An 18,774-nucleotide genomic window follows, 5' to 3' on the forward strand; every position below is an offset into this window, starting at 1 on the left:
CCTGCCCTCCGACCGTCCGGCCCCTCGGCTGCTCCTACCTCCACCTGCTGTTCTGCACCGACTGTGTGGTGCACACCAGATAGTGTCCCAGGAGCCTCCTCACTAGTGTACCCAACCAAGGTGATAGTCTCTGAGATGGTGGAGGGTGCAGGAGACAGCAGACGAAAAGTCTGTATCCGGGGCGGGGGGGGGGGGGAGAGAAACACAAACAATGACACTGTCTGTTGCATGCAGCCCAGGGGTTGGGTCTCTGATGGCATCAGTGGCCAGGACACCCGGCCATTGCGGCTGGCATTGGCGCAGGCATGTGGGGCAGGGTGAGGGCCAACCGTCCCCTGAGTAGCGTGGTCTGGGTAACATGTGTGTGGGGGTATGTGGTTGTTGAAAGGGGAACAGCACTGCTTACTCACCCTGGCTGCCTGAGGAGGTCGTGTAGTTTCTTTCTGCACTGGATGGAAGTCCGGATCGCTTCGCCACTGGCTCTGGCCGTGTCTGCCACCTGCGCCCAGGCACGGCGAATGGCGGTGCCTGACGACCTTCCCGGGCCGGGGAACAGGACCATCCGCATTTCCTCCACGCCATCCAGGAGTGTCTCCAGCTCTGCGTCCCTCTGTGGTAGTCCATGGTGGTGGATCAGGTTTTTCTGGGTCGGAACTGGCTGCGCCATTTGAAACTCAACGGGCAGAAGGTATGCCGCATGATCCCGAAGGGGACTTGGCCAGATTCCCCACGGTCTTCGCAGATGGACTGGGAGCAATCAAAGGGGCCTGAATCACCATAGACGCGCAGGCACAGCCTCATTATTTCCATGCCCGCTCGGTCCCCTATGCATTGCGGCCAAAAGTCAATGCCTGTCGCACCAGTACTCAAACCGGAGGGTTCTGTGCATCTCGGCGAGGACTATAGGATGACGGTGAACCTCGTTTCCTGTTTGAACCTTGTGGTAGTCACCACTGTTGTATATATATCGCATATGAAATGTATTACGCTTAAGAGGGTAGATCCCTGCCTGCTGGCTCCGCCCAGTAGGCTGAGTATAAATGTGTGGGCTCTCTAAGCTGCAGCCATTTCAGCAGCAGCTGCACGAGGCTGCACATCTCTGCGTAATAAAGCCTCGCTTACTCTCTACTCTCATCTCGTCGTAATTGATAGTGCATCAATTTATTACGCAGAGATTTTACAACGATGGACCTCCGCATGAAGCCTGATCGCCTGCAGCTGCACCCTCAAGCAGACAATGCCAAGTTGGCCTTTGCCCACTGGCTAGCTTGCATTGAAGCTTAATCGGATCTGCGACAGAACAACCCTCAGAGGCACAGAAACTCCAGATCCTGTATACGCGGCTGAGCTCCGATATCTTTCCCCTCATCTGGGACGCACCTACCTATGCTGAGGCCATGGCGCTACTGAAGGAGAACTACACTCATCAGACCAACAAAATCTACGCCAGGCACCTCCTGTCCACGCGGCATCAACTCCCCGGTGAGTCTGTGAAAGATTTCTGGCGTGCCCTGCACGTCCTGGCGAGGGACTGCGATTGCCAGGCCGTTTTGGCCGTTGAACATTCTGAATTTCTAATTAGAGACGCTTTCGTTACGGGCATACGGTCGGCGTACACCCGCCAGTGCCTCTTAGAAGGGACTGCCCTCGACCTCGCAATGACCAAGAAACTCGCGCTCTCACTCACAGTCGCCTCCCGCAAAGTACAGGCATACGCCCCCGACCACACGCCCCCCCTCACCCACCCCCTCCTGGGCATCATGGACCCCACCAACGAACACCCCATCGTGGACCCCACCAGCGACTGCCCCCAGCCAGCCCCAAGCCTGCGCCGCGCGGCAGCCAACCAACCTCATGGGACCTAAGTGCTACTTCTGCGGACAGACAAAACACCCCCGGCAGCGCTGCCCGGCGCGGAGCGTGCACTGCAAAGCCTGCGGGAAGAAAGGGCATTTCGCTGCGGTGTGCCAGGCCCGCTCGATTGCCGCTATTGTCCCTGTACCCCCCACGAGCGACCCGTTGGGTGCCGCCATCTTGCTCGCCTCAGACCTCGTGCGGCCCGTGGGCGCCGCCATCTTCCTCGCCTCAGACCACGTGCGGCCCGTGGCGCTATTGGGCCCTATTGCTGGGGCATTTAAGTAAGGTTGGAACACCGCCCTGGCGCGAAGATCCTGTATGTGGACATGTTAAGCCACCTCCCTCTCTCCACAAAGCTGCCCATGCCCCGCCTTCCGTGGAGGAGATGGTGGCTGCGCTCCACTTTATGGACTCAATGCCGGCCCGAATAAAGGGTTAGACCCAGACGGACCTAGAGTTGCCCGGGTCCATCACATGGTGCCATACGGAGCCCAGCACAGGGCGTTACCTGATGATTTGAAGGCCTACACCTCCAAAATTCTGGAGCTCAGCATGGACGACGGTGCCCTCCATTGGGGCACTAGGGTGGTGGTCCCGGGATGTGGGGTGAGCCTCCTTACTACAGCACCTCCATAACACACACCCGGGGGTATCCAAGCTGAAGATGCTCACCCTGGTGGCTCATCATCAACACGGATACAGAGAAGCTGGCCCAATGTTGCGGGCCATCCCAGGAGCACCAGAAAACTCCTTCGGCGGCACCATTGTACCCTTGGGAATGTTCGAGCATTCACATAGACTTCAATTCTTTTCCAGGATTGATGTTCCTGAACATTGTAGATGCAAACTCGAAGTGGCTCGACATCCACATTCTGAAGGCAACACTGGACAACAGAACCACTTTCACCACTGTGGAGTTCAAGGTATTTGAATGTGATCCACCACATGCGGACCACCCTGTATCACCTGGCCTCAAGCGGAGAAGGATGAAGAAGCTGACCAACGGAACCTGGGAGACCCGGTTGGCACAGGCCCTTTTCAGTTTAGTTACAGGAGCACACCGCATGCGACCATGGGGGTGGCACCGGCTGAGCTACTCATGGGTCAACGCCTCCGAATGCAATTAAGTTTGGTCATCTTGGCCATTCCAGACATTGGGAAGAAGGTCCAGAAGGATCAAGAGCGGTCCGAAGCCGATGCGGAACGTCGGATGTGCTCCGCAGTTTTACACCTGGGGATGCCCTCTACGTCTGGAATTTCTGCGCGCCAAACAGTGCCGGTATCTTACTCTGTAGGGGCATTGGGCCGGGAATCTAACTGCCATGTGGATCACATCCGCGGCCGCCTCCAAGAAGTGCCAGCGCCCGGTGCCTAGATTCTGCGATCTCCAAGCCACAACCTCCGCCACAACTGGCATCCCCTCCGACTGGCCACCTGACACCGTTTTCTCGGATCATGACTCGGATTCCGGCATGGATTTCCAGCTGCAGGAAGATGCAGATCCGCAGCCATCAATATCCGCACTTGCTCCTCCTCTAACACCAGCCCCACTGGTCCAGCCTTGACACTCGGTGTGGGAGCGCCATTCACCGATCTGGTATATAACTCTTAGACCAACCCCCCGGAACGCCGACAACAGGCAACAAAGACAAACGGTCACATGGATCGGCCAGAGGACATGGGCATTTTTCCAGGCTTGGTGGGGTGGGGGAGAGTATGCATCATCTGATTCCCATTAACTCATAACGAGAACAAACTCCCCTGATAATTGGAGGTGGAGCTTCCCCCTTAACAGGGAAGGCTCCACAGTATAAAACCCCTGGCCTTGGGTGGAATGGTAGCACGTTAACACTGCTGCTTCACAGCACCAGCCTACTTGTGACACAAACAAAGATGGTAAAACGCTGGCCTGTGTACAGGTTGAGGAGGGTGACCCTTTAGGGCGTGCGCCCTACTAGTGTTTCTCACCCGTCAGATTCTACAGTAAGTCCCCAGATATTGAAGCAGTCTGTGTCCATATGAAAGACCTGGTCCACACTTAGGCTTGAGCTGGTAAGTGGCCAATCACATTCTTGCCACAAGTGCCAAGAATACCATCTCCAACAAGAGAATCTAACCATCTCCCCTTGGCATTCAATAGAATTACCTTAGCTGTATCCCCCCCTTATGAACATTGACCAGAAACTGAACTAGACCAGCCATATAAATACTGTGGCTGCAAGAGCAGGTCAGTGTCTGGCAAATCTGCAGAGAGTAACTAATTTCCCCAAAACTTGTCCACCACCTAGATTGAGATTGAGTGTCCCTCACATCACCCCAACACAAGATCTCCCCATGTATCTTGGCCTTTTGTCTTGCAGGATCACCATCTGATGATCCCACCCTTGGCTGCAACTCCAGAACACCCTGAAGGGGAGTGGGTGCCTGGAACTCGCTGCCGGAGGAGGTGGTGGAAGCAGGGACGATAGTGATGTTTAAGGGGCATCTTAGCAATTACATGAACAGGATGGGAATAGAGGGATACGGTCCCCGGAAGTGTAGAAGATTTTAGTTTAGATGGGCAGCATGGTCGGCGCAGGCTTGAAGGGCCGAAGGGCCTGTTCCTGTGCTGTACTTTTCTTTGTTCTTTGTAGAATCTGTCCGGGGACGATACTAACTTTTCAGCAGTGCACTCATCTGCACCTCCACCATCCCAGAAACTATCACCTTGGTGGGGCAAATCAGTGAAGAGGCTGCTGGGACACTTTCTGGTGCGCATGTCGCACATGCTGCAGCACATCAGGTGGAGGGAGGAACTCCTGAGGAAGCGGGCAGCCCTCCCAGGAATTAGCTGTAACTCAGGCAGGTTTTGCACTTCTGGAAAGAACAATCCCATCACTGGTGGAGATGCAGATGCAGAGCCAGGTCAACAGGAGGGGTGTCAGCAACTGTCCAGCATCTGCAGGCTCATTTGAGGAGTCCAACTGCCTTCAAGTGCAGGTGATCATGCCGACAAAGCGTGAAACCCAGGCCAACACTGAACGGGTTCCACCCTCGGTGAGAAAATCATAGCCATATGTTGAGACGTCCAAGGCCTGTGGCGAAGCGGGTAAGAACTTCGGAAAGGGATGGGGAGCTGGGGTGGAGGATTGGGTATGGGGAGGTGGGGCAGGGAGGATGCGCTGCTGGTGGCCAGGCCCTAGTCTGCGAACCTGGAGGCAATGAGGTTATCCCACATGCAGTGGTCCTGGCACACACGCTGGATGGCTCCTGTGCCTGCCCTGGTTCCGTGCCAGGTCTTCATGGCCATCATCCCCCTACTCCTCATCCGATGAGGCCTAGCATTTAGGGGCAGCACGGTAGCATGGTGGTTAGCACAATTGCTTCACAGCTCCAGGGTCCCAGGTTCGATTCCCGGCTTGGGTCACTGTCTGTGTGGAATCTGCACGTCCTCCCCGTATGTGCGTGGGTTTCCTCCGGGTGCTCCAGTTTCCTCCCACAGTCCAAAGATGTGCGGGTTAGGTGGATTGGCCATGCCAAATTTCCCTTAGTGTTAGGTGGGGTTACGGTGGGGGTGTGGGCTTGGGTAGGGTGCTCTTTCAAAGAGCCGGTGCAGACTCAATGGGCCGAATGGCCTCCTTCTGCACTGTAAATTCTATGATCTAAGATTCATTCTTCGTGCTCCTAAAGCATCCCCCCCCCCCCCCCCCCCCCCCCCCCCTCCCCCCTCTGCTGCACTATGGTGTGTTGGACACAGCAGGCCACCACGATGTGTTGGAACCTCGTAGGGCTGTACTGCTGTGCCCGGACATATAGGGCATCCTTTACGGCGTGGATGACTGGGATATACTTGCCAGGTTCCTGCTTGACACCTGGAAAGACCCCGAGGCAAAGAGGTTTAGGGCATCCGCCACCTTGACAGCTACTGGCAGTGGGTGTCCTGCCCCATATCCCCATGCAGCATTATATTAGAGAGCAGGTGGCCCCAGGGGTCCCTGCTCAGCTGTAATCTTTGGCGACATACTCGGTCCGGCAGGTCCTCAAAGGACAGACGCCGCCGCTATAAACGTGACCTGAAAGGGTGCCTCCTTCACACATTCTTGGCCTGTTGGACAGCTGGCTCTCCAGCCTCACCGGCTAGCCCCTGCTCCTCTGGTGCAGACTCCTCTTGTTCAGGGTCCTGCTTGGGCAGTGCCTGCACCTGCAGCCTCAGTGCATCCCGAAGGGCAGCTGCAGCCAGGTAGAATGCAAGCATTCCAGGCAGTACTTGAATTTCATTCTCTGCAGGGCGGAGAGGAGAGAAGAGATGTTAGCAAAATGAGTATTCATTTGCTCATCCTATTCAAACCGGCTACATGGCGGCCCTGAGATGTCCCTCAGCTCCCCACCTACCAACCCTATATGCTGCCATCCACACTGTAACCCTGACCCCATCAGTGTGTGATGCCGGGGAGCCTCTGTCGACAGTGGCTGCCGCAGCCCATGTCAGCGATAGGCTTTGTGGCCCCTATCCTATTTCCCCAGTGGGATCTACTGTGGATGTCCTCACTGGGTGGGCCGTGTGTTATCCACCAGCAGGAAGACACCAGGTTGTGCAGTAGAGAGGGTCATGGTGAGCCACCATTCCCCTCCATGCTTAGAGGCTTTTATATGGGCAGAACCTACAGCTGCGGTTGTGAGAGAGGGGTTGACGTCTGCTAGGGAGTTAGCTGCAGTATGTTGTGGGTCCTGGGTCTAACACACAGGTGGTGCCAACCTGTCCGGGGGCAGGATGGATGGGAGCAGGGGCACAGTGGACAGGCAGGGCTTGGGAACAGCTGCTGGTCCTGAGGGGTTGGCTAGCTGATGGTGTCACTGGTGAGGCCTCTGCCCTGAGAAGGGTGGTGTGCCAGGGAGGGTGCCAAGGACCAGCGTGCATGTGTCCTTTGTCTGGGGTGTGCCCTTCTGTTCCCCTGCCTCCCCTGCACTGGGGCTGCACTTCTGATGAGTGCACCAAGAGATGCCAGCATCTGATGTGCCACTAAGCTTTGCGGCGCCCATCGTGTTGATGGGTTGGCTGGTGTCGGGGGTCACCAGAGGGATAGCCTGGGTGGGCTCCCAAATGACCAGTGGCTCTGTGGATATTTATGGAACACTGTGCAGCCAAGGGCCTGTAATCTGTTGGTTTGCCAACCTAATGGTTGCCGCTCTAGCAACTACCGCAACAATGGCTGTCCGTGCCCAGCCACCCTGATCCTGAAGGGGACACCTTGAATCCAGGGGCCATCAGCATGTCGCTCCCTGCTACTCCCCCCGGCCCTGGCAGGCACCTCCCAGTAAACTCTGTTTTTGTTTCCCAGTGTTTCTCTCTTCCTCAGAGGCCATGGCAGCCAGACCCCGCTTTCCAATACCTGTTATAAACTGCCCCACTTCACTTCCGCCTGAGAGGGGCGGGGAACCGTGGAGGCCCGGAGCATATTGGGTTCAACCCGTTAATGATATTTAAACGCATGAAAATTCCAGTTTTGCATGCCGGTGCAGGGCGAGCACCATGTTGCTGTGTCCAGTGGGGCCAGGAGCGGACCTCAATTTTGGCGGATTTTGCCTGATTCTCTGCCCAATTGCATTCCTGGCATCAAGGGGCAGAATGATTTAAATTTAGCATCAGTCAATAACTTCAGTATTTCCTGACTTTTTACCTACCATGAAAAGTTGGCAATATTCGACAGGTATATCCTATCAGTAGATAGGCTGGTTGATAATTGGAAGTTAAGATCTTCAGTCAGACTGTTGATGTAGACCCGCTTATTGTGTTCTCTTTTACCTGCTTCTGTTTCTATCACCACCCACTTCCTCAGTTATTTATACTTTCCCTGTGTCTCATAAATTACCTTAATTTCACAAATTCCGCCTTCTTTAATATCATGTTAAAAACTGCAGCCATTTAGCAATCTCCTATTAGCATTTAAGTACTTTCAGGACACTCACCTTTTTATCTATACGTTTCTTTTCCCTTCCTTTTTAAATCTGGACTGAAAGGTGTATTTAACCTCTTGTGGGCTGATTCTATATTTATTGTTGTCGGTATGCCACTTTCAATGACTTCATAAACTGGATGCGGCGCTTCAATGCCACCAAAGCGGAGAATGAATGAAAATCCAGGCAGTGAAGCCTACCACCACCTCACTGCCTAACCAGTATGTTCCTCCCCTGATCTTTGTCAGAAGTGGTGTTGGGCCTTCCCTCCCCAACAGTTGCAGACAGGTTACAGTGGAGATGGTACCTGGCTCTGCAGTGAATTTTCTATTCCTTCTGTTTGTGTTATAATTTCCCAGGGATGGCAGCAGGAACTTTGTGGTCAGCCTGGAAAGTGGCCCAGAGGTGTCCCAAAGGAGGAAAAAAAAAAACAAGTAGTGGTCTCCTTTCCCAAAATTGTTTCCACAGAATTTACATGATTAAGGTTCTGGTTTCCAGGAATCATACATAGAGGGAAGGCATTCAATCCAATGAGTTTCATTTTCTGCCTTTTTCTCTCGAGAACAAAGAACACAGCACAGGAACAGACCCTTCGACCCTCCAACCCTGTACCGGTCATGATACTAACCTTGTCAAAACCCTCAGCACATCCTTGTGCTGTATCCCTCAATACCCATCCAATCCATGTGTTTGTCAAGATGCCTTTTGAACACCATTAATGTACCAGCTTCCACAACCTCCCCTGGCAATACATTCCAGGCACTCACCACTCTCTGTGTAAAAGAATCTGCCTCACGCATCTCCTCTAAACTTTGCCACATGGACCTTAAACACCTGGTGACTGACCCCTCCACTCTATCCATGCCCCTCATAATCTTGTAGACCTCTATCAGGTCACCCCTCAACTTCCGTCATTCTAATGAAAACAGTGATGCGCTAACAATTGCACACAAAGACTCGAATCGGTACAAGAGAGGCTTTATTACCGTGAGATGTTATCCTTCGACTGCAGCTGGTAGAATGGCAGCTCAGGAGAACTCATGAATATTTATACTGCTCCCTGTGGGCGGAGCTAGCTGGCAGGGGATTACCGACAAACCTGTAATACAGGTACTGCTGTACATCCCCTAATACAGGCACACACATATATATACAGTGGTGGATCACCACATTCACCCCCTGTTAAGAATGGGTCCGGCGGGGGTGACGTGAAACTATATACATAATCCGTGATTTATTTACAGAGGGGAGGGAAAAAAAAATCAAGTGTCCATCTTGCCACCTGGTGCCCGTCATAGGTTGAGTCTGACCGGTGGTCGGACGGTTCGTTGAGAGCGACGCAGCAGTGGTGGCGACGTCTGCACAGGCGGTGTCGGCGTCATCGGTGGTGGCGGTGTTGGTGCTGGCCAGTGGCTGGACAACTCCGGGAGCGTGCCGAAATCTTCCATGTCCTCTGTGGGCAGGGGAACGAGGGATGGACCTGGTGGGGCTGATGCTGGGGGCGCTGGGGAAGGGGAGGGTGGCACCTGGGTGGGGAGGTGTGTGGGAGTGGGATCGGCACCCAAGGGAGCCAGCTCCCTGAGCGATACTGTATTCTGGCGGCCGTCGGGGAACTCCACGTAGGCAGACTGGGGGTTTGCGTGGAGCAGGCGTACCCTGTCCAGCAGAGGGTCCGCCTTGTGGAGTCTGACATGCCTACGCAGTAGGACCGGCCCTGGAGCTGTGAGCCAAGTTGGGAGCGACACCCCGGATGTAGACTTCCTAGAGAAGGTAAAAACACGTTCATGGGGTGTGTTGTTAGTCGCGGTGCACAGCAGTGACCAAATGGAGTGGAGTGCATCAGGGAGGACCTGCTGTCAGCGAGCGGCTGGGAGGATCCTGGACCGTAGGGCCAGCTGGATGGCCCTCCATACCGTCCCGTTCTCCCTCTCTACCTGCCCGTTACCCCGGGGGTTGTAGCTGGTCGTCCTGCTGGAGGTGATACCCCTGCTGAACAGCAACTGACGCAGCTCATCGCTCATGAACGAGGATCCCCTGTCACTGTGGATGTAGTTGGGAAACCAAACAGAGCGAATATGGACTCGAGGGCCTTGATGACGGTGGCAGACGTCATATCCGGGCATGGGATGGCCAAGGGGAACCTGGAGAATTCATCGACCACACTAAGGATGTAGGTGTTGCGGTCGGTGGAGGGGAGGGGCCCTTTGAAATCCACGCTGAGGCGTTCAAAGGGGCGGGACGCTTTCACCAGGCGCACGCGGTCTGGCCGGTAGAAGTGCGGCTTGCACTCCGCACAGACCTGGCAGTCTCTGGTGACTGTCCATACTTCCTCGACGGAGTAGGGCAGATTGCGGGCTTTGATTAGGTGGTACATCTGAGTGACCCCCGGATGGCAAAGGCTATCGTGCAGGGTGGTGGATCACCACAAACAGTCCGAGTCTATTCAGACTCTCTGCATAGCTAACACCCTCCAGACCAGGCAACATCCTGGTAAATCTCCTCTGCACCCTCTCCAAAGCCTCCACATCCTTCTGGTAGTGTGGCGTCCCGAATTGTGCGCAATATTCCAAGTGCGGTCTTACCAAGGTTTTATACAACTGCAGCATGACTTGCCAGTTTTTATACTCGATGCCCCGTCCAATGAAAGCAAGCATTCCGTATGCTTTCTTGACTACCTTTTGTTGCCACTTTCACATATCTGTACACCTGCACACCCAGATCTCTCTGACTTTCTATATTCCTAAGAGTTTTGCCATTTACTGTATATTTCCCCTCTATGTTAGACCTACCAAAATGCATTACCTCACATTTGTCTGGATTAAACTCCATTTGTCATTTCTCTGCCCAAGTCTCCAACCTATCCATGTCCTGCTGTATCCTCTGACAATCCTCAACACTATCTGCCACTCTACCAACCTTGGTTGGATTTGGATTGGATTGGATTTGTTTATTGTCACGTGTACCGAGGTACAGTGAAAAGTGTTTTTCTGCGAGCAACTCAACAGATCATTAAGTATATGGGAAGAAAAGGGAATAAAAGAAAATACATAATAGGGGAACATAATAGGTGTCATCCGCGAACGTGCTAAACAGACCAGCTACATTTTACTCTAAATTGTTTATGTATACTAATAATAATAATCGCTTATTGTCACAAGTAGACTTCAATGAAGTTACTGTGAAAAGTCCCTAGTCGCCACATTCCAGTGCCTGTTTGGGGAGGCAGGGACGGGAATTGAACCTGCGCTGCTGGCATTGTTCTGCATTACAAGCCATCTGTTTAGCCCACTGTGCTAAACCACTACATACTAAATAGTACTACATACTAAAAATAGTTCTATTTTGTTAAATTACATAACTAATTGCCGTTTGAATGTTACTGTTGAATGTATTTCCACATTGCCTATATTCCAGGAGCTTGGTCTAGAGGATTGGAGACAAGAGTTCAAATCCCATCATGCCAGCTGAGGAAATTTAAATTCAATTCATCAAATAAATTCTGGCATAAAAAGCCCGTATTGGTAATGATGGGAATGAAGCTACCAGGTTGTCATAAAAAAAACATCTGGTTCACAAATGTCCTTCAGGGAAGAAACACTTTGGTCCTCATCTAGACTGGCCTCGACTTGACTCCAGAACAATAGCAATGTGGTTGACTTTTAACTGTCCTCTGATCATGGCGTCTCGATTGCATTCAAGAAGGTTGCTCATCACCACTTTCCAAGAACAATTACAGATGGACAATAAAGGCTGTGGCCTCACCATGTGCAGCCCACATTCTGTGAAGGAATATATTTTTAAAAAATCTTCAGGCAGCGCAAACTCTGGCTCTTCTGCCATTCATCAATGTCGACTGCTTGCTGACCCTCCCAACAACTATAGTCTACCAAAACCAGTGATATCAAATTACTCAAAGCTGTTCATTTAGATTGCTGAATTTCATTGCATCCTCCAACTCGGGAGCATTTGCATACAACAATACTGTAGTTCATTGAACATTATATTAAACAGGCACAAAGTTTACCATTCAAAACAATTGCATATCTATTTTTAAGTTTCAAAAAGTACATGTTGTTTTCAGATTTACCTCCCAAAGTGCTTTGAAGTCTTTCTGTTCAATCCGAAGGAGCTCGCTGTACTCTTTAGTGACAATTGTAGCATGACGGGGAGTGTTGTCCAGAATTGATTCTCCAAAAGCTGTTCCAATTCCCAGAGTACAGAGCACAACAGCATCCTTTCAAAAATTGTAAATCAAAATTGCAAAATGTTAAAAACGAATTATTACATTTTGGACAATTGGTGTAACACTCTTGCACATTATAAATAATCTAGTTCCTCAAACATTTTTTCTATTATTCAGAATCTATCATTTTCTGCAGTCTTGTGGGGGATAGACTTTGGATGTAGCCATCTGTGGGTAAATGGTAAGATACAGAGGGGGATTCCTGCAGTTGTGTGGTGAGGTCTGAGGATCCCCACTCCCCCACAACTACAACACTGGGCCTCAAGCCTAATTACAATGATGCCAACACAACACCAACAGCTAGTCAGCAAAGAGAAAAAGACGATTGGGCCACTGCTAGGAGGGGATAGCAGGTTGTTGAGGAGGATAAAGTCAGGGATAGAGTCATAGAGTCATAGATGTTTATAGCATGGAAACAAGCCCTTTGGCCCAGCTTGTCCATGCCGCCCAGTTGCTAGCACTAAGCTAGTCCCACATGCCCGCATTTGGCCCATATCCCTCTATACCCATCCTGCCCATGTAACTGTCAGGAAAGATTTGTACCCGCCTCAACCACTGCCTCTGGCAGCTCATTACAGATGTTCACCACCCTCTGTGTGAAGAAATATCCACTGTCGCCTCTTTTATATGTCTCCCCTCTCACCTTAAACCTATGCCCTCCAAGAAGTCAATGCTCCGAAAGCTCGTGATTTGAAACAAACCTGTTGGACTTTAACCTGGTGTTGTAAGACTTCTTGCTGTGCTCACCCCAGTCCAACACCGGCATCTCCACATCATCATCTATGCCCTCTAGTTCTCTATCTTTGGGAAAAGATGTTGACTATGAAAATGATGTTAACTATAAGATCAAGAGATGGGAGACTGGGAAATGGCATCACAGACTGCGGGGGGGGGGGGGGGGGGGGGGTAGAAAATAGGGACAGAAGGAAGGATCAACAATCTGCATTCTTTAAATGTGCACCCGGATCCCCCTGTTCCATCGAGTTCTGCAATCACTCTCCATTTAAGTAGTGTACTTTTCTATTCATCCTGCCAAAGTGCACACGTTCACATTATTCCACTTGATACTCTGCCAATTTTGTGCCTACTCACTTCACTTATCCATATATCTTTATAGACTCTTTATCTTCTTTGAGACTTAATGTCTTACCTATCTTGGCACCATCAGCAAATGTAGCTACCATATACACAGTCCCTTCATCCAAGTCATTGATATAGATTGTAAATAGTTGAGGCTCCAACACTGATCCCTGTGGCACTCTACTAGTTACAGATTTCCAACCTGAAAAAGATCCACTTATTCCTACTCTTTGCTTCCAGTTAGCTGACCATGATCATTTATCCATGATCATTTGTTACCTCCTGCAACATTAGCTCTTGTGTTGTGCAGTAACCTTTGATGTAGCACCTTATCAAATGCCTTTTGGAAATCCAAGTATGCCACATTTACAGGCTCAGCAGTAAATCCTGACTTGCCTGTTACTTCCTAAAAGTGCTCAATAAATAAGTTAAATTCAATTTCCCTTTCACAAACCCACGGTGACTCTGCTATTATGATTTTCTCAATATCTTGTTGTAACCTTCGGAGCATCGGGGCGGTGCCGACATTTTGGTCGTAAAACTAGACGGATTCTGCGGACAGTCGCAGAATCGGAGAATCCAGTCCCTGTTTTTCCCTTGACACTCCATTCTCCGATCCTGCTCAGAGTAGGGTTGAATGGAGAATCCACCCCGGTGTTTCACCTTGTGGGACAAACTAGAACTAGGGACAGGATTCTCCGGTTGCCGACGCCGAAATTGCGTTCGCCGATTGGCTGGAGAATCAGTTTGCAACTAAATCGGGGGCAGCGCCGCTTTTGCAATGCTCCGCCCTCTCCAAAGCTGCGTACTCAGAGAGTATGGCGCATGACATATCGACAGCCTCAGGACGTTGTCTGAGGCTCACCCCCGAATGCTCCACCCCCGATTGGCCGAGTTCCCGATGACATTGGTCACTTGTGGTTTCATCCGTCGGGGACTCGGCGTGGTGGCTGCAGACTCAGTCCAGCGCTGCCACAGTCGGGGGAGGGATGATCCGCGGGCAGGAGGGACATTGCCGGGGGCTGGGGGCACTGTGAGGGGGTGGTCCGGGATGCACAAGCTGTTAAAGGAGGGGGCACTATTTCACAGGCTGGGTCTGCGAGCGGCCGGCGCCATGTTGCACGGCACAGCCGCTGCGGGCCGCCGCCATGCGCATGCGCGGCCACGAACCTGGCAATTCTCTGGGCCGTATCAGCAGCGAGAGCCGGATGCTCTACTCTGCCTTGATGTTAGTCATAAAACGCCACCCTTCCCACACCAGCGTGGCTTCAAAATCGGAGAATCCTGCCCTAGGAGTTACTATTTAAAATGTGGGGCAGGATTCACCTTTGCCCGACGCCGATATCATAATCGTCGATCGGGCGGAGAATTGACTCCGACGGCCAAATCGGGAACTGCGCCGGTTTGATATCGATCAGCCATGCTCTGTCCCCTTGGAAATGGCGAAATCGCATTGCATGCCGCGCGCCGTTCCAACGGCGTTGGCGCATCATCGGCAGGCCCTCCCATGATGCTCTGCCCCCCATGGGCTGAGTTACCAACAGCGTGGGACACGTGTGGTCTCAGTGATCGGGAACCCGACGTGGCGACTACGGACTGTGTCCAGCGGGGTTAGGTACGTTTTGGCGCAGCCATTTGGGCGCGGCCGTTGTGGCGCCAGCCGTTTTGGCGCCGGCTGTTTTGGCGCCGGACGATTTGGCGCCAAAATAACATTTCTTTATTTGTGAATTAGGTGAGTTGGCTGCTGGTGCGGGTGCGTTGAGTTGGGTGCTGGTGCATTCTATCACCATCTTTTTATATATTTTTTAACTAAACCAATTCGCATACCCATATGATGGCTGAGGCAGTATCAACCAAACGTGGTATAGAAAAATTTGTTCATAACGGATTCCTTTACGTCTTTGACAAAACAAGCAAAGGTGACAGCGAAGTGAAATTTTGGCGTTGTGAGCAAAAAAACCGGTGCAAAGCACGTCTCCATACTAAAGCTGCAAACGTGGTGAGGCAGCTGAACAGCCATTCGCATGATGCTTCTGCTGCACAAGTAGAGGTTGCACTCGTGAAAACTAAAATAAAAAAGAGAGCACAGGAAACCCTTGAGGCACCGACTGTAGTTGTTAATGAATGTTTGACAGACATATCCCAAGCTAGTCTTCCAGCCATTCCTAATATATCTGCTTTGAGGAGAATGATAAGCAGAAAGCGTAATTATGTATTGAACGCCCCCACCAATCCAAGTGATTTACAACAATTGATTGTGCCAGAATGCTACAGGATATATGTCCCTCAACCAGGAGGGGAAGAAATTTTTTTACTTTGTGATAGCGGACCAGGTCACGACCGGATATTAATCTTCGGAAGACAGAGCTGGCTACAGCACTTATTGACATCTGATATGTGGTTTGCCAATCTGAAACTTTTATCAGAGAACATTAAACGGGGAAGACCGCACAAACAATAATGCGGAGGCAGCCCACCGTCGATTGAAATATGAACTTGGCATGCATCATCCAACCATATGGAAACTAATTGATGGCCTGCGTAAAGTACAGAAAGGTAGAGATGCATATTATGAAAGGTTACTAGCCGGCCATGAACCGCCACAAAAACTAAAAAAGTATAGAGATGCAGATAAAAGAATACATGAAACTGTTCTTAAATTTGAAAACATGGATGCTATCGAGTACTTGAGGAGCCTTGCTCATAATTATCAAATGAACTAAATGAAAGGTTTTTTAACTTTAGTTTTTAACTAAATGAACTAATTTAAGGTTTTTTTTTTTAATAAACAATTTTATTGAGGTAGTTTTTGGCTTTATAAACAGTTACAGACATCATCAGAAAGGAAGCAAAAAAAGGCAAAAATGTGCAAACATCCACGTACTTTCAATAATTCCATCGTACCGTATTGCACAAGCCCGCTCCCCTCCCACCCGTACTACCCGCCATATTTTCCCTCCTACTCTACTCTACCCCCCCCCCCTCCCCCCACCCCCCTGCTGACGCTCACTCTCCCGCAAAGAAGTCAATAAATGGTTGCCACCTCCGGGTGAACCCCTGCACAGATCCCCTCAAGGCGAACTTAATTTTTTCCATCCCCAGGAAACTTGACATGTCCGCAAGCCACCACTCAGTCTTCGGGGGCTTTGAGTCCCTCCACGCCAATAATATTCGTCGCCGGGCTATCAGGGAAGCAAAGGCCAGCACATCGGCCGCTTTCTCCCCCTGGACGCCCGGGTCTTCCGAAACCCCAAAAATTTCCACCCCTGGACTCATCACCACCCTTGTTTTTAGCACCTGGGACATGACCCCCGCAAATCCCTCCCAGTACCCCCTCAGCTCGGGGCATGCCCAAAACATGTGCACATGGTTCGCTGGTCCACCCGCGCACCTAGCGCATTTGTCCTCTATCCCGAAAAATTTGCTCATCCGAGCCACCGTCATATGGGCCCGGTGAACGACCTTAAATTGGATCAGCCCGAGCCTTGCACATGTCGCGGTCGAGTTTACCCTACTCAGGGCCTCTGCCCACAGCCCTTCCTCCATTTCCCCGCCTAGCTCCTCCTCCCATTTAAGTTTCAGTTCCTCTGTCTGGGACCCTTCCTCCCTCATGAGCACCTTATAAATACCCGAGACTCTACCCTCCCCTTCGTCCCTCCCAGAGACTATTCTGTCTAGGATCCCCATTGGCGGGAGGCGCGGGAAAGATGGGACCTGTCTACGAACAAAGTCCCGCAGCTGTAGGTATCTAAAATCATTTCCCCTTACCAACCCAAATTTCTCCTCCAAGCTCCTCAAACTCGCGAAGCTCCCTTCCAGGAACATATCACCCACCCTTCCCGCCCCTGCTCGCCGCCATACTCGGAACCCCCCATCCATACTGCCGGGGGCAAACCGATGGTTGTCGCAGATTGGCGCCCAGACAGACGCCCCCATCTCCCCCACATGCCTCCTCCACTGGCCCCATATCCGCAGGGTCGCCACCACTACCGGGCTGGTGGTGTACTTGGCCGGCGGCAGCGGTAGAGGAGCCGTGACCAGGGCTTCCAAACTGGAGCCCCTGCACGAGGCCGCCTCCACCCGCTCCCAAATAGACCCCGTACCCACCATCCACTTCCTTATCATAGCGATGTTGGCCGCCCAGTAATAATTGACCAGACTCGGCAACGCCAGCCCCCCCTCGCTACGGTTCCTCTCCAACATTGCCTTCTTCACCCGCGGAGACTTTCCCGCCCAGACAAAGCTCATGATCAGCCCGTTAACTCTTTTGAAGAAGGACTGTGGGATAAAGATCGGGAGGCACTGAAAAATAAACAAAAATCGAGGGAGGATTGTCATCTTTACAGTCTGCACCCTCCCTGCCAGCGACAGCGGGAGTGCATCCCATCTCCGAAACTCTCCCTTCATTTGCTCCACCACCCTGGCCAAATTTAACTTATGCAGCCTGCCCCAGTCTCGTGCCACCTGGATTCCCAAATACCGGAAATTTTCCTCAACTAACCTAAACGGTAGCCCTCTCAATCTGTTCTCCTGGCCCCTTGCCTGTACCACAAACATTTCACTCTTGACCGTATTTAATTTGTATCCTGAGAACTGGCCGAACTCCCTCAGCATTCCCAGTATAGTTCCCATCCCGGCCACTGGGTCCGACACGTACAGGAGCAGGTCGTCTGCATAAAGAGAAACCCTATGTTCAACCCCGCCCCTCACCATCCCCTTCCAACCCTCTGCGGCTCTCAGCGCAATCGCCAGCGGCTCTATGGCCAGCGCAAACAGCAGCGGGGAGAGCGGGCAGCCCTGCCTGGTCCCTCGGTACAACCTAAAGTACTCCGACACTTCTCTGTTGGTCCTGACGCTGGCCCTCGGGGCCTGATATAATAATTTGATCCAATCCACCAATCCCTCCCCGAACCCAAACCGTCCGAGCACCTCCCATAGATATTCCCACTCCACCCGGTCAAAGGCCTTCTCGGCGTCCATAGCCACCACTACCTCCACCTCTCTACCCGCCGGGGGCATCATTATCACATTGAGCAATCTCCTCAGATTGGCCGCCAGCTGCCTACCTTTCACGAACCCCGTTTGATCCTCCCCAATCACCTCCGGTACACAGTCCTCCATTCTACCCGCCAGTACCTTTGCCAGGAGCTTGGCATCTACATTAATCAGGGAGATTGGCCTGTAGGACCCGCACACCTCCGGGTCTTTACCCCGCTTTAATATCAGAGATATGGTGGCTTGAGACATCGTCGGCGGCAGGGTCCCTCTGTCCCTTGCCTCATTGAAAACCCTCGCCAAGACCGGGCCCACCAGCTCAGAGAACTTCCTATAAAACTCTACTGGGTATCCATCCGGCCCCGGGGACTTCCCCGACTGCATGGCCTTTAGGCCCCCCAATACCTCCTCTACTCTAATCGGGGCCCCCAGCTCTTCCACTCGCCCCCCCCCAACTGTTGGGAATGTTAACCCATCCAGAAACCTTTTCATCTCCTCCGGTTCTTCTGGCGGCTCCGAAGTATACAGCTTACGATAGAAGTCCCGGAATACCCTATTCAATTCTGCCGGATCCTCCACTTTGTGCCCCCCCTCGTCCCTCACTCTACCTATTTCCCTGGCCGCCTCCCTCCTCCTAAGTTGCTGCGCTAACAGTCTGCTAGCCT

General features: G+C 51.9%; 1 protein-coding gene across 4 annotated transcripts in view; it reads right to left on the reverse strand.

Annotated features, from left to right (window-relative positions):
* rapgef4a (Rap guanine nucleotide exchange factor 4a) overlaps window positions 1-18,774 on the reverse strand; it is a 514,684-nt gene that overhangs the window by 394,263 nt on the left and 101,647 nt on the right. For all 4 annotated transcript variants that reach the window (XR_005459764.1, XM_038789400.1, XM_038789401.1 and 1 more), the window contains exon 4: window positions 11,879-12,025. Coding sequence is in view for 3 of the 4 variants with exons in the window: in XM_038789400.1 (XP_038645328.1) it covers window positions 11,879-12,025 (147 nt within the window). In the remaining variant the exon portion in view is untranslated. The remainder of the gene's footprint in view (window positions 1-11,878; window positions 12,026-18,774) is intronic.

Source organism: Scyliorhinus canicula, chromosome 2, assembly GCF_902713615.1.
Source record: "Scyliorhinus canicula chromosome 2, sScyCan1.1, whole genome shotgun sequence".
In the NCBI taxonomy this organism is placed as follows: Eukaryota; Metazoa; Chordata; class Chondrichthyes; order Carcharhiniformes; family Scyliorhinidae; genus Scyliorhinus; species Scyliorhinus canicula.